The sequence below is a fragment of the Balaenoptera borealis genome (assembly GCF_965194805.1).
Source record: "Balaenoptera borealis genome assembly, chromosome: 7".
Classification (NCBI taxonomy): domain Eukaryota; kingdom Metazoa; phylum Chordata; class Mammalia; order Artiodactyla; family Balaenopteridae; genus Balaenoptera; species Balaenoptera borealis.
In genome coordinates this window covers 4,569,574-4,587,215 of record NC_138864.1, presented here as the reverse complement: position 1 = coordinate 4,587,215, position 17,642 = coordinate 4,569,574, and the positions used below count along the sequence as shown (strand labels likewise).

The following is a 17,642-nucleotide window of genomic DNA, read 5'->3' as shown; positions in this document are numbered from 1 at the left end:
GACCCCAGCCTGACCGGCCGCAGTCTCGATGCCTTTCCTGGTTTATTGAACTTTTGTCGGTTTTGTTCCCTCTTTTTTTTGTCATTTGGTTTGTGTTGGTTTTGTTTAATAACAACAAAGAGAAACATGAAGGGGGAAACACTGGGCCTTAAGCTGTTCACTTCGGGGGTGACTGCTCAGGTTCTAGGATGTGTTTTGCAGAGTAATTCAGTTTGAAGCAATAACACTAAAATTAATCCATCCACTGAACGGACCGCTTGCTCACCTATAACATGGTGATACCCCTGGGTGTAGGGCTGGTTCCTTCACAGTGAGAGCAATTCAGATGCACGCCCCACCCTGGCGGCCCTGGGCAGGGAGCTCAGCACCACCAACGCCCAGTCCCAGGCCTTACACCTGGGGCCCAGCTGGATGGGGAAGAAACACAGAAATCCAGGAATGCATTCGTGCTACACAGGTGAACAACATGCAATACAACAGTGCAACTCTAGTCAAAACTGAATGACTGGGCTTCCCTGGTGGTGCAGTGGTTGAGTCTGCCTGCCAATGGAAGGGACACGGGTTCGAGCCCTGGTCTGGGAAGATCCCACATGCCGCGGAGCAACTAAGCCCGTGAGCCACAACTACTGAGCCTGCGCGTCTGGAGTCTGTGCTCCGCAACAAGAGAGACCGCGATAATAAGAGGCCCGCGCACCACGATGAAGAGTGGCCCCCACTTGCCACAACTAGAGAAAGCCCTCGCACAGAAACGAAGACCCAACACAGCCATAAATAAATTAAATAAATAAATAATTAATTTAAAAAAAAAAAAGAATGCCATTTGAATGGCTTTCAGTTCTGTTAAAAAAAAAAAAAAAAAACTGAATGACTCTCTGCACTTTTCCTTTGCTTTAATAAATAAGTGGATACCATGTGCCCACCTATCTGCCCGGCTGAATGGGAAGGCAGGTCTTTACCAGACGCTTTTATGAACTTTCATTCTTAAAAGCAGTTTTGATAGTTTCGAGTTTTAACAACACTGGGACAAAAACAGCAAAGCTGTACGTAAAGAATTCCAGCCGTAAACGAAGACGGGAATTCCGTCCGTGTGTCTGTCTGGATCGCGTAAACATTGCCGAGTGAGCGACTCTCGTGGGCCCGTCCTCAGCCTCCTTTCCTCTCCTGGATGGACCAGACGTGTCACCTCTGCAGCTCTGCCAGGGCCCTGGGCTTCCGTGCTGAGCGAGTCTCCTGGGACGGTGGGACCCAGCCGAGCGCACGCAGCGTCCCGTCCGTGATGGGGCAGCCGTCAACCCCCAACCCCCCAACGCCCCCTCCCATCCCCCAGGCTGTTCACCTCCTCCAGCTGGATCTCCAGCTCGTAAACCAGCCTGCGGACCACGCTGGCCACAGACACCATCCACGTGAGCATCGCTATCAGCGGGAAGAAGGAGCGACGTTGTTCAAGAACCTGTGGGGACAGTGCGGTCAGCATCCAACGCCGCCCCAAGATGCTCGCGGTGAGTCCTGCTCCCACGCTTCGTCCCGCTGTCCTTATGGCCCCAGGGCTTGCTCAGGACCGAGATCTGTCTGACCCTGTGCCTGGGGCAGAACCACTGTCGGGCGTCCTGATTTATAGGTGTGCAAACTCACAGAGCACGATGAAACTTTACAGACACAGAGGACCTGCTCTATGTCTGTAAAGGAGAGAGACATGAGGGGCCTGGAATCGCATAAACCCAACTCTGTGGTCCTTGCAGCAACCAATCTGGACGCTCTGCACATACCTGTCTGAGTGAGGCCACTTAGTACAAATTAAAAAGAATAAGAAACTGCAGAAGAGAAGTGACAGTACATGGTGTGTAACTCAGGCTTTTCCTAATCTGCTCCTGGAAACGAGTCCAAATCAACAAGAGAAGGAAAAACTGCCACTGCAATTCTGACACGTATTTGGGAAGAGATGGCCAAGTATTTGAAAAAGTTGCTAAAAATAATCAAGCTCATATAGGAGTCACCCAAAAAAGTAGATACGAGAGGCGTCAGCAGCAAAACCCCACCCTCTGGAGGTCTAGAATGTGCCATCAAAACTATACTTCTTAAGTAAGTAGTCACAAAAGTGATTCTTTCTGTTCCAGAAGGAATATCTCTATGTTCCTGTATCTCCTACATCTCTGTTATGGACTGAATATGTCACCCCCAGATTCGTATATTGAAACCCTAACCCGCAAAGGGATGGTATCTGGAGGTGTGGCCTTTAGGGGTTGATTAGGTTGTGATGAGGTGATGAGCATGGGGTCCCAGGACGACACTGGCATCCTCAGAAGCAGAGGAAGACAGACCGGAGCTGTCACTCTCTCCACCCTCTGAGGACACAGCAGGAAGCCTTCACCCCTGAGAAAGGGTGTGTAGGTTTGTAAACCAAACCTACTAGCCCCTGGACCTCTGGAAGAGTGAGAAATAAATGTCCGTTGTTTAAAAAAAACACTACACTTCCTAAAGCCCAGGGACACTCTGGGGGCACAGTACAGAGAAGAGCAGGTGCTAAGTGGGTGTCCACTGCCTGTTAAACTGGGTGGTGTCAGGAGCCACTCCCACCTAGAGAGGGTCTCCAGGGAGACAGAGGAGGAGGGTTATGTGAAGAGTACGTGTATTCTTCGTGGCCGTGGAAGAGAGCCTTTGAGCTCTGGGGGCATTCACATCCCTGGTCCTCACCACTAGCAGGAGCCTCTTGCAAACAACTGGCCAGGAAGACCCGAGTCGTTCAAGATGAGTAACAACGACAACAGAAATCTAGCACAACAGCTACGTGAGAAATAAAAGTAGGTTGAGAGTCTCAGAATTATTAACAAATGAAGAACACATGCCAAAAAGATGGTGATGTGAAACAGATGAAAAGAGCCAACATCTCTGCCACCAGTTTAAAACTATTTACTAAGGCAATCCCCTATAAAAACACCACGCCACAGGAGCGTTACAGTTCAGCGATGAGATGATGAGGGGGCAGGAAGACACAGAGCGTGAGCTGGAAGAGGCTGGGGAGAAACAGAAGGCGGAATAGCCGCCAGATGGACAGAGACAGAATGAGGAGCACAACAAGGGCAAACGACGCTGCACACACACAGTGAGAGACGTAAACCACACATGAGAACACAGCTGAAGGAAACAGAAAGAAAGAAAGAGCTTAATAGAATTAAGGGGATTTTGTTGATAAGAAACACAGGGGGGAAGTCATGCAATTGGATTCCCTTAAGAAAAACCAAATACTGGAAGATGATAAATTTGTAATGCTAGAATACACCAAGAGTTTCCATAAAAAAAAAAAAAAAAAAAGCTTAAGTCTTACACATTGAATGAACTCATCTTGTGCCTTGGAAAACTGTCCTAGAATGGTCAACAATTAAGTGTATCCTAGTAAATTATTGAATTTTCAAGTTATTAGCAATTTGTCAAAATTACCAAGTCATATAAAAGAGTGAAAATATCAAGGTGGCCTCAGATTTCTTTATACTAACACTGAAAGCCAAAGATAATGGAGCTATTTCTACAAGATACTCAAGGAAAGAGTGAGCCCAGGATTTCATATCCAGCCAAGCTGTCTTTCAAACATAAATGCTGCAAAGAATTTTAAGTATGTAAGAACTCGGGTTAAATTGTCTCATGAGATCTTCTTAAGGAAATTACTAGAAGACAAACCAGCCCACAAAAGGATGACTGGTAAATCACAGTGAAAGAATAATGGTAAGAAGTGGATTTATTTCCAGTAAAAATAAGACTAAAACAAAAATGAAAAATAAGAAGACAATACAGATTGGAAATGTTTTGTTCCCTGAAATGTACAAATGATACAACAAACAAAAATTGGAAGGTTGGGGAAATTCTTCAAAGAGGAAGAATGAGTTGGTAAATGCCAAAATCAAAGGCTATCTGTTTAACGCTGACAAATGTAGAATATAAGTACAGGCATCTTTAACGTACAAAGGAGGACACTGAGATAATAACGTTAACTAAAATTGCATGATAAAGAAGAAGTGATGGAAGAAGAGAAATTACGTTGTTTTTTTATTGGTCATGGTAAAAAAAAAAAAAGAAAGAAAGGGTTGATATTATTTGTACAAAGTTATAACTATAAGGGAACCACTAGAACAACAGCAGAACATTCCTAAATAATGGTATAAGTATAGAAAAATATATTACATAACTAAGACCATATATACGTGAAATTCCATTTCATACCGTTAAACAGCTAACCTCCCCCATGTATGAAGCTATGTGATGCACACAAGAGACACGCCTAAAACAAGACACTTCAGAAAAGTTTAAAATGCAAGGATGGGCAAAGGCATGGCAAGCAAACTGTGAATCCAGAGAGAGAGGAAAGGGGGAAAAAGCAGAGGTCATTAATTTAATTTTATACAAGGTAGAATTACGTCCACAAAGCATTAAGGAAGACCCAGAACACAATTATTCATGGCTCTGCACAAAGTGACTCAGCCCCAAGATTCAAAAGGCCAACACCACAGGAAAAAGCAAGGGGATGTTCCAGTAACAAGAGACTACAGTTTATCTATCTTAGCTCAGCACAGATGAAGTGGACACAAATAAGGACAGAGAATTCCTAAACAACAAAGTTAATGTAGATAAATTCTGTACTATAAAAACAGGAAATCAGAAATTTCTTTTCAAGTGCCCATAAATCATTCAGAAAAGTAGATTATATAATAGTTGACAGAGAAAATGCCATAAATTCAAAAAGTGGAAATGATAAACACAGTATTTTCTGATGGCAATGTAAAAATTAGGGTTTATTAGCAGTATTTGGCAATTTAGGGTATGATGCAATTTTTGGATTTTGTCAATCTGATTTTTAAAATGCTATCGCAGACTAGTTTTAATTTGAATTTTTCTTACTATAAGTAAGTTGAGTAACTTCACATGCTTAAAATTCCCCAGAATTTCCACTTGGGAATTAAAAGAAACTTAAACAGCTCTTGGGTCAAAAAGACAGTAGAAACCCATATTGCAAGTGTCTAGAAAACAATGAACTTTTAGTCGTATATCAGATCCATGGAACATAGTTGAAATAATGATTGAAAAGAAAAGTCATCACCTTAGGTCACTACACAAATTAAAGGAAAAACACACTAAAAATAATGTATCAAACATGGGTCTCAGGTATCAGAGAAACAGCATAACACATTGAGGGTATATAAAAGTACGAAGTAATAAAAATAAAGACAGAAATAACAAGTAAGTTAGAAAAGACAAAAAAAGAGAATTGATAAATAAAATCCATGTATGGTCCTTTGAAAAAAGTATCAACAGAACAAGAAAATAATGAAACTATGTGTGCACCAAGTGAATTTTTAAAATGCAGAAGGAGGAAGCATGTTGAAGGCAGACTAACCACAGAAGGAGGGGATGAGGGAGAGGGAGGGGAGGAGGAACACGAGTGCTCTGCTCGACCTCAAATCCTCCCTCGGACCTTAGGGAAGAGACTGGTGTCTGATGTGGACGCGTGTGCCCCTCCACCAACTTCCCAACTGGGTGGCGAGAGGTCCTGTGACTCCCATCCCTGGGGAATCCCACAGGGGAGGGTAACTGCGGTTCTCAGGGCTCTTACGGTCCTGGTAACCCCTGGTCTGCAAGCTCCCAGAAGGCAAGGACGACACCTTTTTCACCACCAAGTATGACAGTCACGTGCATACATGACACATAGCAAATGCTCCATAAATGGCTTCAAATGAAAAAACACAAAAACGTTCTCTCTTAGCAAGATATCATGAGTTCAAGGTCATGGAAAGGAAGAATAGTCCCCAAACAAAAAAAACCAACTGATGTTTTAGAAGAGGGTATGAAGTATGACTTTTTTCTCTACTTTCTCAACTTTTGATAACCATTTGTTTATAAAACTAACAATAAAAGGAGAAGCCTATTAAATCCAGGATGTCTAAGTGACCTCAGAAATAGGACTGTCTGTCACCTCCTTATTATCAGGACAGTATGAATCAAAGAAATACGCTCCAGATTCTTCCGTGCATTTATCCCTACTCTGGAACCCAAACAAAAGCCTGTCAATAAACTTGGAAATTAGGAAATCCAACATTCTCATTTGTTTAAACCTTTTTACAAGACTACTCTGACCTTCATAAACATTTCGCTGTCTCCATCTCTTTTTCTGAAGGTGGCAAATCCCTGACTTGCATTTTTAATAACTCTTACTAACAGTGTTCTTCGGTGGCTTGTCTCTATTAGCAACGTCAGGCAGAAAAGAATGAGCCTGTTGGATCAAAATCCCATATATAGGGACAACCACGTGGGGAAATCAGCTTTTTTTTTTAGCATCTTTATTGGAGTATAATTGCTTTACAATGGTGTGTTAGTTTCTGCTGTATAACAAAGTGAATCAGCTATATGTATACATATATCCCCATATCTCCTCCCTCTTGTGTCTCCCTCCCTCCCACCCTATCCCACCCCTCTAGGTGGTCACAAAGCACCGAGCTGATCTCCCTGTGCTATGCAGCTGCTTCCCACTAGCTATCTATTTTACATTTGACAGTGTATATATGTCCATGCCATTCTCTCACTTCGTCCCAGCTTACCCTTCCCCCTCCCCGCATCCTCAAGTCCATTCTCTACGTCTGTGTCTTTATTCCTGTGCTGCCCCTAGGTTCCTCAGAACCATTTTACCCAGCAATCCCACTACTGGGCATATACCCTGAGAAAACCATAATTCAAAAAGAGTCATGTTCCACAATGTTCATTGCAGCTCTATTTACAATAGCCAGGACATGGAAGCAACCTAAGTGTCCATGGACAGAAGAATGGATAAAGAAGATGTGACACATATATACAATGGAATATTACTCAGCCATAAAAAGAAACGAAACTGAGTTTTTTGTAGTGAGGTGGATGGACCTAGAGCCTGTCATACAGAGTGAAGTAAGTCAGAAAGAGAAAAACAAATACCGTATGCTAACACATATATATGGAATCCTTAAAAAAAATGGTTCAGCTTTTGTTTCTTTCTCTTGAGATGCATGACTCCGGTGCCAGTGCAGGGTGATGGCCAACCCCCAGCCCCTCCCCACGTCACCCAGGCTCTGCCTCCTGCCCTTCTCCCTCCATCCACCCCCCACCCCCAGGACCCTGATCCTGGCCCAGGACAATGCGGGCGGGGGGTACTGCTGAGAAGGACCGAAGCTTTCTCCCCACCCCGACCCTCGGGCCAGCGGGCTGATGCAGGTCTTGTGTCTCCACCGCCCTCCCTGGCATGGGAAGGGGTGAATCAGGGACCCTCAGGCTCACATCTGCGCTGTGTCCTCCCACCAGCCTGTGCCGGAGTCACGTACAGAAGAGTCCGGCTCCCCAGCCCAGGGCAGGGTCTGCTGCCATCCTCCCCTTGCCTAGTCCTGTTTGCTGACCTGCTTGGGAAAGTCAGGGAGGAGGGGGCTCGTGAATGCACCCCTCTCTGAACACAGCACCGCCCGAAACATTGCCCAGGTCTTGGTTCCGAAGCGTCTTACACGGAAGGACATCCCAACGGTGAGCGCTGTCCCGAGTCCCTTCGACTGAGCTTCCCCTCACTCTCACCCCAAGAGTGTCGGAGCTACAGTCACCCGCTGAATAATTCAATTCAACTCGTGAGTGTTCTCAGATGACCCCACCTATGAGGTCACCCGCCCCAGGCCTCTGGGAATCCCTCCATCCCTGCATGTGGGTGTCACAGGCCCAGACTGTAAGGATTTGGGCTGAAGAGGAAATAAGCTTCCTCTGATTCCCTAGTTCAGATGGGAAGAATCCCCGTGAATATTATTCGGCAAATTTATTGTGAAGGGTGTCTGAAGCTACAGATGCCTGGTGTCAAATCTAACTGACTACATTATCTCCACAACTGTTCTTCTATCTGGATGGCACAGCCTTAGGAAATTAAAAAGGAGAATGGAACATCTCCAAATGCTCTTTGGCGGAATGGCTATACAAAGGCTCCAGGATTTTTCTCCACCTGGTTTCCAAACACAGGGCCTCTTCCACTGTCGGGGGCCCTCAGGAGCTCGGTTCCACCGGGTACTCACAGATGGCTGGTGTGACACGGGTATGGGATTGCCTGCACCTGCTCGGCCGGGTCCAGGGCCTCCTGCCCCGTCTGCACTGAGATGATAGCTCTTTCGACCATGTCTTGCAACGGGACAAAGATGTAGTTATACTTGAACCCATTGGCTGGGAGGCTCTGAAGGTGGAACTTCCAGAAAGGATTTTTCACCAGATCCGTTCTTATGCTGTACAAGATGCTGGTCCGGATGCTGTATGTAACCTGGGGCGGCAGCTGGAGAGATTCTGAGCTGAGGTTCTCTTACCCCCTAAGGAACTGTTAAAAATGATGCCTAAAGTCAGAAAAGGACCAACAGGGGGTCAGCACAACCTAGGAGCGGCTCACACCACCTCAGCATGGGTCTGACCGGATGCCCCAGGACACTCGCTCAGCTCAGCGCCCCCGTTGAGAAGGGGCCGCACCCCAGGGAGGAGAGGCTGATTTTCTGTGTGACACAAGCCCTCAGCGGTGAGGTAGCACCAAGGTCTCCCAATTCCCAACTCCCTCCTAAAATTAAAAATCCTCTTTTTTATTTTAATAAAACCACACGGTGGTGTCATTAATACAAAAAATTACTTGTTTTGCATTTTTGCAGGACTTGAAAAATTACATGAGCCTGCACAAATAATAGGATTTCCTTGTCTGTGATTACAGATGTCCCTAAGAACTAATGTCTTTGGATTCTGTGTTCTGCCACAGGAATTCTTCGCGTTTCATATATAAAGCTGCTTGTGGGCTGAATTCTGCCCTCCCAAAATTCATAAGTTGAAGTCCTCACCCCTAGCACTTCACAATGTGACCTTATTGGGAGACTGAGTCTTTACAGAGGTGACCAACTGAAAATAAGGTCAAGGGATGTGCTCTAATCCAGCATGACTGTTGTACTTAGAAGACGGGGAAGTGCGGACACAGAAACGCACGGAGGGAAGATGAGGGAGCAGACATCCGTCCATACGTCGGGGACACAGAGGCCTCGGGGGGAGCCAGGCCTGCCCACACCTGGACTCCAGAATTATGAGAAAATAAATTTACGCTGTTTAAGCCACCTAGTCTGCAATTCTTTGTCACAGCAGCCTTAGCAAACTAATACAAAGCCAAATAAAAACAATTCACTGTTTATTCAAAAGGAATATGAGAATACATCATATTTATGTTGAATAAGTGAACAACTGATCAATAGACTTGAACTGGCCACTGTCTCTTCTCCCCTGACCCTAGGACATCCAGATATACCTGATAAAAATAAAAGGGATGGAAGAAATCAGAGTACAGCTTTAATCAAGAAAAATATAACCTATCACATGAGATTTAACCATAAACTGGTAAACTAGTCCCGTAAACTGGTAAACATGGACGCAGGGAATAGCACTGGGCCTCGGATGACGTACGAGATCCATCTTTTCACCAACTCAAGGGGACCAGTTCTGCTTTGTTCATTTTACCCAGAAAGTACTGTTTTCTGTCGGAGCCATGATAAGACACGTTTGGGGAGAAATATGCAAATATTGCCTTTATGAGCATGTGTGTTCACTGAATACTTACTGGCCAAGAAGCTTTTTTTCCGCATGAGGGCCTGTGAGGTCGCCTCCAGGGAGGTGGCGGAGGTCAGGCCCTGGAAGAGGGTCAGCAGGACACAGGAGGTCAGGTTGGTCAGGATGCGGCCCAGGGAGCGGAGGCGTCCAGCGCCCATGCGGTTCAGCATCTGGTCCAGCTTCCCTCCTGAGGACACGGAAACGAGGACATGGCAACTTTTCTCTGGGCACAGCGTGTATCGTTCCCAAGGCAGGGACTGTGCAAATAAATTCCTTCATGAGAAAATTTACTCAGAAGAGTCAAATTCTGTTCCACGCAAAATTTGCTACTTATTTGCTGAGTGAAAACTCCACCTTTTCTATACAGTCCCTGTAATGCTGATACTTACCTGTAAATGGAAAGAAAACGGTTAAATCATAGAGGGTGAGGTTGCAGCCCACAGCTAAGTCAACAGTGGGAGCCGGAAAGAATGAAGAACAGAGTGAAGGACGTGTGAGAGACACGGCTAGAGTAACCCAGCTCCAAGCAGAGAGGGCGGCCCTGTCGCCCTCAGTACCTGCCCGGGGAGCCGGGCAGCGGTGGCAACAAAGGGGACAAGACTCAGCTTTGCCCCCATAGCAGCTCTCCTGTGATTCCATGTTTACCCTGGAAAGTTATCTTATCCGTCAAAGTTTGTTTCCTCATCTGCAGTGTGAAGAAAGCAGAATCCCCTACGGGATTGTCCTAAGGATTAAGCCCAGTACCTCGTGTGTGTAAGTGCTTACTGAGGGCATCCTGTTGTCATGGTTACAGCTGCTGAAGAGGAGAGCTAGGCGCCAGCCAGTTATCCTAATTTAATTCCTCCCGATGAAACTAAGCTCAACAACTAGAAAATAGGAGACCAAAAAGTGCATTCCACGCTCTGAGGGGCTCTGAGTGTTTGGGATTTTTTTTGATAGAGAATTGGAAAGTGTTCAGTTTTACAGGATGGGGCAAACCGGGGGCATTTCTATATTGCTGATCATTTGTCGTTTGAATGTGTGCTCTACAGGCTCACCCAGTAAGCTTGCTGACGACTTCACTGTGTTAATTCCAGAGGCTTCATGGAATAAGGAGTGACCTGGCCTCCGCAGAGTGTGGCTTTAATTGTGTTCCAGGGACAGAACCAAAGCTGCTTAAAAAAGGCTTTGTATAGCTGAATCGTTCATATAATTGAATGATTATATCCGTGTGTGTGTATGTGTGTGTGCGTGTACATGTGTGTGTACATGCGTAATGTTAGGAATTAGAAAAGCAGCTCCACACAAAAACTCCGTGGGCTTTAGCACCCCTTGCAGAGGTGCTTCCCCGAGAAGAAGGCAGCAGCGGCTGTTTGGTAAGAGCTCTCGCTCGGTGGAGTGAATGTAACACAAGTCTCCACCACATGTCCTCTGACTCTGGACTCCTCAATGCCCTCCCCGACCCGACGAGGGTGCTGGGGGGGGGGGGGGGCACCTCCACAGGAAAGGATGGAAAACGGGACAGGGACACAAAGGCCCATCGTGAGAGGACTAGACCAGGCCGGCTTCTCTCTCCTGTGTCCCCATCACACGTAAGAGGTAGTTAAAGACGGGCCGAGAGGAAACACACAGGTCTGTGGAGCAGGAGGTGTGGGAAGGCCACGGGGCGCCCCCCGCTCTGTCAACTGGCAAGGGCAGCAAGAATCGGAGGCTCACACATGCATGGGGTAAAAGACTCTGCAAGGATTTCAGCCGAGCTCTGGCCACGAGAAGCTGCGCATTGTCCCCATTTGACATTTACAGCTGAGGACCTGAGACACGCTGGCGTTAGCCGTGGCCAACTAGGGGGTTTGAGATCCCCTGTTTCTAGCCCTAAAGATGATGTCCAACAATTGCCTCCATCCTATTGCCTTCGTCTCTTCTAAATGAGGGAGGGCTTCCCGACATTTGGGGCCAGAGCTATCTGTTAGGGGAGACTTTCCTGTACATCACAGGATGTTTAGGAACATTCTTGGCTGGGAGCATCTCACCAGCTGTGACAACAGGAAATGTCTCCAGACCTTGCCAAATGCCCCTGGGGACAAACTGCCCCTCAGCTGAGAACCACTGATGGAAACACAGTCCCAATAAGCTCCCTGCACATGAAAAACATCCTATCAGGCTTCAGTACCTCATTCTTAACCTCAACAGACAGTTAAGGAAACTTTCCAACATGAAAGAGAGAACTCAAAATAAATGAATAGAGCTAGACCTTCAAGATGACGAAGGAATAAGTTGTGGAGATCACCTTCCTCCCCATAAATATATCAAAATTACATCTACATGTGGAACAACTCCTACAGAACACCTACTGAACGCTGGCAGAAGACCTCAGACTTCCCAAAAGGCAAGAAACTCCCCATGTACCTGGGTAGGGCAAAAGAAAAAAGGAAAAACAGAAACAAAAGAATAGGGATGGGACTTGCACCACTGGGAGGGAGCTGTGAAGGAGGAAAATATCCCACTCACTAGGAAGCCCCTTCACTGGTGGAGATGGGGGGTGGGCGAGGAGGAAGCTTCAGAGCCACGGAAGAGAGTGCAGCAACAGGGGTGTGGAGGGCAAAGCGGAGAGATTCCCGCACAGAGGATTGGGGCCGACCAGCACTCACCAGCCCAAGAGGCTTGTCTGCTCACCCGCTGGGGCAGGTGGGGGCTGGAAGCTGAGGCTCAGGCTTTGGAGGTCGGATCCCAGGGAGAGGACTGGGGTTGGCGGCGTGAACACAGCCTGAAGGGGGCTAGTGCGCCATGGCTAGCCGGGAGGGAGTCCGGGAAAAAGTCTGGAGCTGCCGAAGAGGCAAGAGACCATTGTTACAGGGTGCACGAGGAGAGGGGATTCAGAGCGCCGCCTAAACAAGCTCCAGAGATGGGCGCGAGCCACGGCTAACAGCGCGGACCCCAGAGACGGGCATGAGACGCTAAGGCTTCTGCTGCAGCCACCAAGAAGCCTGTGTGCGAGCACAGGTCACCATCCACACTGCCCCTCCCGGGAGCCTGTGCAGCCACCACTGCCAGGGTCCCATGATCCAGGAACAACTTCGCCAGGAGAATGCGCAGCGCGCCTCGGGCTGGTGCAACGTCACGCCGGCCTCTGCTGCCTCAGGCTTGCCCTGCATCCATACCCCTCCCTCTCCCCGGCCTGAGTGAGCCAGAGCCCCCGAAGCAGCTGCTCCTTTAACCCCGTCCTGTCTGAGCTAAGAACAGACACTCTCAGGCGACCTACATGCAGAGGCGGGACCAAATCCAAAGCTGAACCCCAGGAGCTGTGCGAACAAAGAAGAGGGAAGTTTCTCCCAGCAGCCTCAGGAGGAGTGGATTAAATCCCCACAATCAACTTGATGTACCTGCATCTGTGGAATACCTGAATAGACAACGAATCATCCCAAAATTGAGGCAGTGGACTTTGGGAGCAACTGTAGACTTGGGATTTGCTGTCTGCAACTGACTGGTTTCTGGTCTTACGTTTATCTTAGTTTAGTATTTAGAGTTTATTATCATTGGTAGAGTTGTTTATTGATTTGGTGGCTCTCTTCTCTCTTTCTTTCTTTCTTTTTTTTTTTTTCTCTCTTTTCTTCTGAGCCACGTGGCTGACAGGATCTTGGTGTTCTGGCTGGGTGTCAGGCCTAATCCTCTGAGGGGGGAGAGCTGAGTTCAGGTCATTGGTCCACCAGAGACCTCCCGGCTCCATGTAATATCAAACGGCAAAAGTTCTCCCAGAGATTTCCATCTCAATGCTAAGACGCTACTCCACTCAAAAACAAGCAAGCTACAGTGCTGGACACTCTATGCCAAACAACTAGCAAGGAAGAAACACAGCCCCACCCATTAGCAGAGAGGATGCCTAAAATCATAATAAGGTCACAGACACCCCAAAACACACCACCAGACATAGTCCTCCCACCAGAAAGACAAGATCCAGCCTCATCCACCAGAACACAGACACCAGTACCCTCCACCAGGAAGCCTACACAACCCACTGAACCAACCTCAGCCACTGGGGCAGGCACCAAAAACAAAAGGAACCACAAACCTGCAGCCTGCAAAAAGGAAACCCCAAACACAGTAAGATAAGCAAGATGAAAAGACCAGAGAAACACACAGCAGATGAAGGAGCAAGACAAAAACCCACCAGATCAAACAAATAAAGAGGAAATAAGCAGTCTACCTGAAAAAGAATTCAAAGTAATGATAGTAAAGATGATCCAAAATCTTGGAAACAGAATGGAGAAAATAACAAGAAACGTTTAACAAGGACCTAGAAGAACTAAAGAGCAAACAAACAAGGATGAACAACACAATAAATGAAATTTAAAATTCTCTAGAAGGAAACAATAGCAGAATAACTGAGGCAGAAGAACGGTGAAGTGATCTGAAACATAAAATAGTGGAAATAACTACCACAAAGCATAATAAAGAAAAAAGAATGAAAATAATTCAAGACAGTCTCAGAGAGCTCTGGGACAACATTAAATGCACCAACATTCGAATTATAGGGGTCCCAGAAGAAGAAGAGAAAAAAAAGGGACTGAGAAAATATTTGAAGAGATTATACTTGAAAACTCTCATAATATGGGAAAGGAAATAATCAAGTCCAGGAAGTGCAGAGACTCCCATACAGGATAAATCCGAGGAGAAACATGCCAAGACACATATTAATTAAACTATCAAAAATCAAATACAAAGAAAAAACATTAAAAGCAGCAAGGAAAAAGCAATAAATAACATAAAAGGGAATGCCCATAAGGTTAACAGTTGATCTTTCAGCAGAAACTCTGCAAGCCAGAAGGGAGTGGCAAGACATATTTAAAGTGATGAAAGGGAAAAACCTACAACCAAGATTACTCTACCCAGCAAGGATCTCATTCAGATTTGACAGAGAAATTAAAACCTTTACAGACAAGCAAAAGCTAAGAGAATTCAGCACCACCAAACCAGCTTTACAACAAATGCTAAAGGAACTTCTCTAGGCAGGAAACACAAGAGAAGGAAAAGACCTACAATAACAAACCCAAAACAATTAAAAAATGGTAATAGGAACATACATATCGATAACTACCTTAAATGTAAATGGATTAAATGCTCTAACCAAAAGACATAGACTGGCTGAAGGGATACAAAAACAAGACCCATATATACGCTGTCTACAAGAGACCCACTTCAGACCTAGGGACACATACAGAATGAAACAGAGGGGATGGAAAAAGATATTCCATGCAAATGGAAATCAAAAGAAAGCTGGAGTAGCAATTCTCATCTCAGACAAAATAGACTTTAAAACAAAGACTATTACAAAAGACAAAGAGGACACTACATTATGATCAAGGGATCAATCCAAGAAGAAGATATAACAATTGTAAATATTTATGCACCCAACATAGGAGCACCTCAATACATAAGGCAAATGCTAACAGCCATAAAAAGGGAAATCAACAGTAACACAATCATAGTAGGGGACTTTAACACCCACTTTCACTTTCAATGGACAGATCATCCAAAATGAAAATAAATAAGGAAACACAAGCTTTAAATGATACATTAAACAAGATGGACTTAATTGATACTTATAGGACAATCCATCCAAAAACAACAGAATACACTTTCCTCTCAAGTGCTCAAGGAACATTCTCCAGGATAGATCATATCTTGGGTCACAAATCAAGCCTTGATAAATTTAAGAAAATTGAAATTGTATCAAGTATCTTTTCCAACCACAATGTTATGAGACTAGATATCAATTACAGGAAAAAAAATCTGTAAAAAATGCAAGCACATGGAGGCTACACAATACACTACTGAATAACCAAGATATGACTGAAGAAATCAAAGAGGAATCAAAAAATACCTAGAAACAAATGACAATGGAGACACGACGACCCAAAACCTATGGGATTCAGCAAAAGCAGCTCTAAGAGGGAAGTTTATAGCAATACAATCCTACCTCAAGAAACAAGAAACATCTCAAATAAACAACCTAACCTTACACCTAAAGCAATTAGAGAAAGAAGAACAAAAAAAAAACCCCAAAGTTAGCAGAAGGAAAGAAATCATAAAGATCAGAACAGAAATAATTGATATTTATAGGACATTTCATTTAAGTCCATCTTGTTTAATGTATCATTTAAATAAATGAAGGAAACAATAGCAAAGATCAATAAAACAAAAAGCTGGTACTTTGAGATGATAAACAAAATTGGTAAACCATTAGCCAGACTCATCAAGAAAAAAAAGATAGAAGACTCAAATCAGTAGAATTAGAAATGAAAAAGGAGAAGGAACAACTGACACTGCAGAAATACAAAGGATCATGAGAGACTACTACAAGCAACTATATGCCAACAAAATGGACAACCTGGAAGAAATGGACAAACTCTTAGAAATGCACGGCCGTCCGAGACTGAACCAGGAAGAAATAGAAAATATACACAGACCAATCACAAGCACTGAAATTGAAACTGTGATTAAAAATCTTCCAACAGGGCTTCCCTGGTGGCGCAGTGGTTGAGAATCTGCCTGCCAATGCAGGGGACACGGGTTCAAGCCCTGGTCTGGGAAGATCCCACATGCCACGGAGCAGCTGGGCCCGTGAGCCACAATTACTGAGCCTGCGCATCTGGAGCCTGTGCTCTGAAACAAGAGAGGCCACAATAGTGAGAGGCCTGTGCACCACTATGAAGAGTGGCCCCCCGCTTGCCACAACTGGAGAAAGCCCTCGCACAGAAACGAAGACCCAACACAGCCATAAATAAATAAATAAATAAATAAAAATTAAAAAAAAAAAAAAAAAAGAAAGGCTTCACTGAGACAGTGGCATTTGATTAAACCTGTTGGGAAAAAAACAAACAAAAAAAGAATCTTCCAAAAAACCAAAGCCCGGGACCAGGTGGCTTCACAAGTGAATTCTATCAAACATTTAAAGAAGAGCCAACACCTATCCTTCTCAAACTCTTCCAAAATATAGCTGAGGGAGGAACACTCCCCAACTCATTCTACAAGGCCACCATCACCTTGATACCAAAACCAGACAAAGATGGCACAAAAAAAGAAAACTACAGGCCAATATCACTGATGAACACAGATGCAAAAATCCTCAACAAAATACTAGCAAACAGAATCCAACAGCACATAAAAGGATCATACACCATGATCAAGTGGGGTTTATCCCAAGGATGCAAGGGTTCTTCAATATATGCAAATCAACCAATGTGATAAAGCATATTAACAAACTGAAGGAGAAAAAGCATATGATCATCTCAATAGATGCAGAAAAAGCTTTTGACAGAATTCAACACCCATTTATGATAAAAAACCCTCCAGAAAGTAGGCATAGAGGGAACTTACCTCAGCATAATAAAGGCCATGTATGACACACCCACAGCCAACATCATTCTCAATGGTGAAAAACTGAAACCATTTCCACTAAGATCAGGAAAAAGACAAGTTTGCCCACTCTCACCACTATTATTCAAGATAGTTCTGGATGTTTTAGCCAACGCAATCAGAGAAGAGAAAGAAATAAAAGGAATGCAAATCAGAAAAGAAGTACAACTGTCACTGTTTGCAGATGACATGATACTCTACATAGAGAATCCTAAAGATGCTACCAGAAAACTACTAGAGCTAATCAATTAATTTGGGAAAGTAGCAGGATACAAAATTAATGCACAGAAATCTCTTGCATTCCTATACACTAATGATAAAATATCTGAAAGAGAAATTAAGAAAACACTTACCACTGCAACAAAAAGAATAAAATACCTAGGAATAAACTTACCTAATGAGACAAAAGACCCGTATGCAGAAAACGATAAGACACTGATGAAAGGAATTAAAGATGATACAAACAGATGGAGAGATATACCATGTTCTTGGATTGGAAGAATCAACATTGTGAAAATGACTATACGACTCAAAGCAATCTACAGATTCAATGCAATCCCTATCAAACTACCAATGGCATTTTTCATAGAACTAGAACAAAAAATTTCACAATTTGTATGTAAACACCAAGACCCCAAATAGCCAAA

At 44.6% G+C, this 17,642-nt stretch overlaps 1 protein-coding gene and 1 long non-coding RNA gene across 2 annotated transcripts in view; both read right to left on the bottom strand.

Moving 5' to 3' along the window:
* The window catches only part of ABCA13 (ATP binding cassette subfamily A member 13), a gene marked incomplete at its 5' end in the record, with an annotated part of 336,636 nt that overhangs the window by 203,419 nt on the left and 115,575 nt on the right, over nucleotides 1–17,642 (bottom strand). Inside the window, 4 exon segments of the mRNA XM_082400416.1 lie at nucleotides 1,337–1,431; nucleotides 1,434–1,450; nucleotides 8,055–8,329; nucleotides 8,332–8,363. Coding sequence (XP_082256542.1) covers nucleotides 1,337–1,431; nucleotides 1,434–1,450; nucleotides 8,055–8,329; nucleotides 8,332–8,363 — 419 coding nt within the window.
* Nucleotides 9,171–12,541, bottom strand: LOC309632132. Its single transcript, XR_014246748.1, has 3 exons — nucleotides 12,231–12,541; nucleotides 9,614–9,790; nucleotides 9,171–9,304 (listed from the first exon to the last, which is right to left on the bottom strand). It is a non-coding gene; the product is annotated as an uncharacterized lncRNA (long non-coding RNA).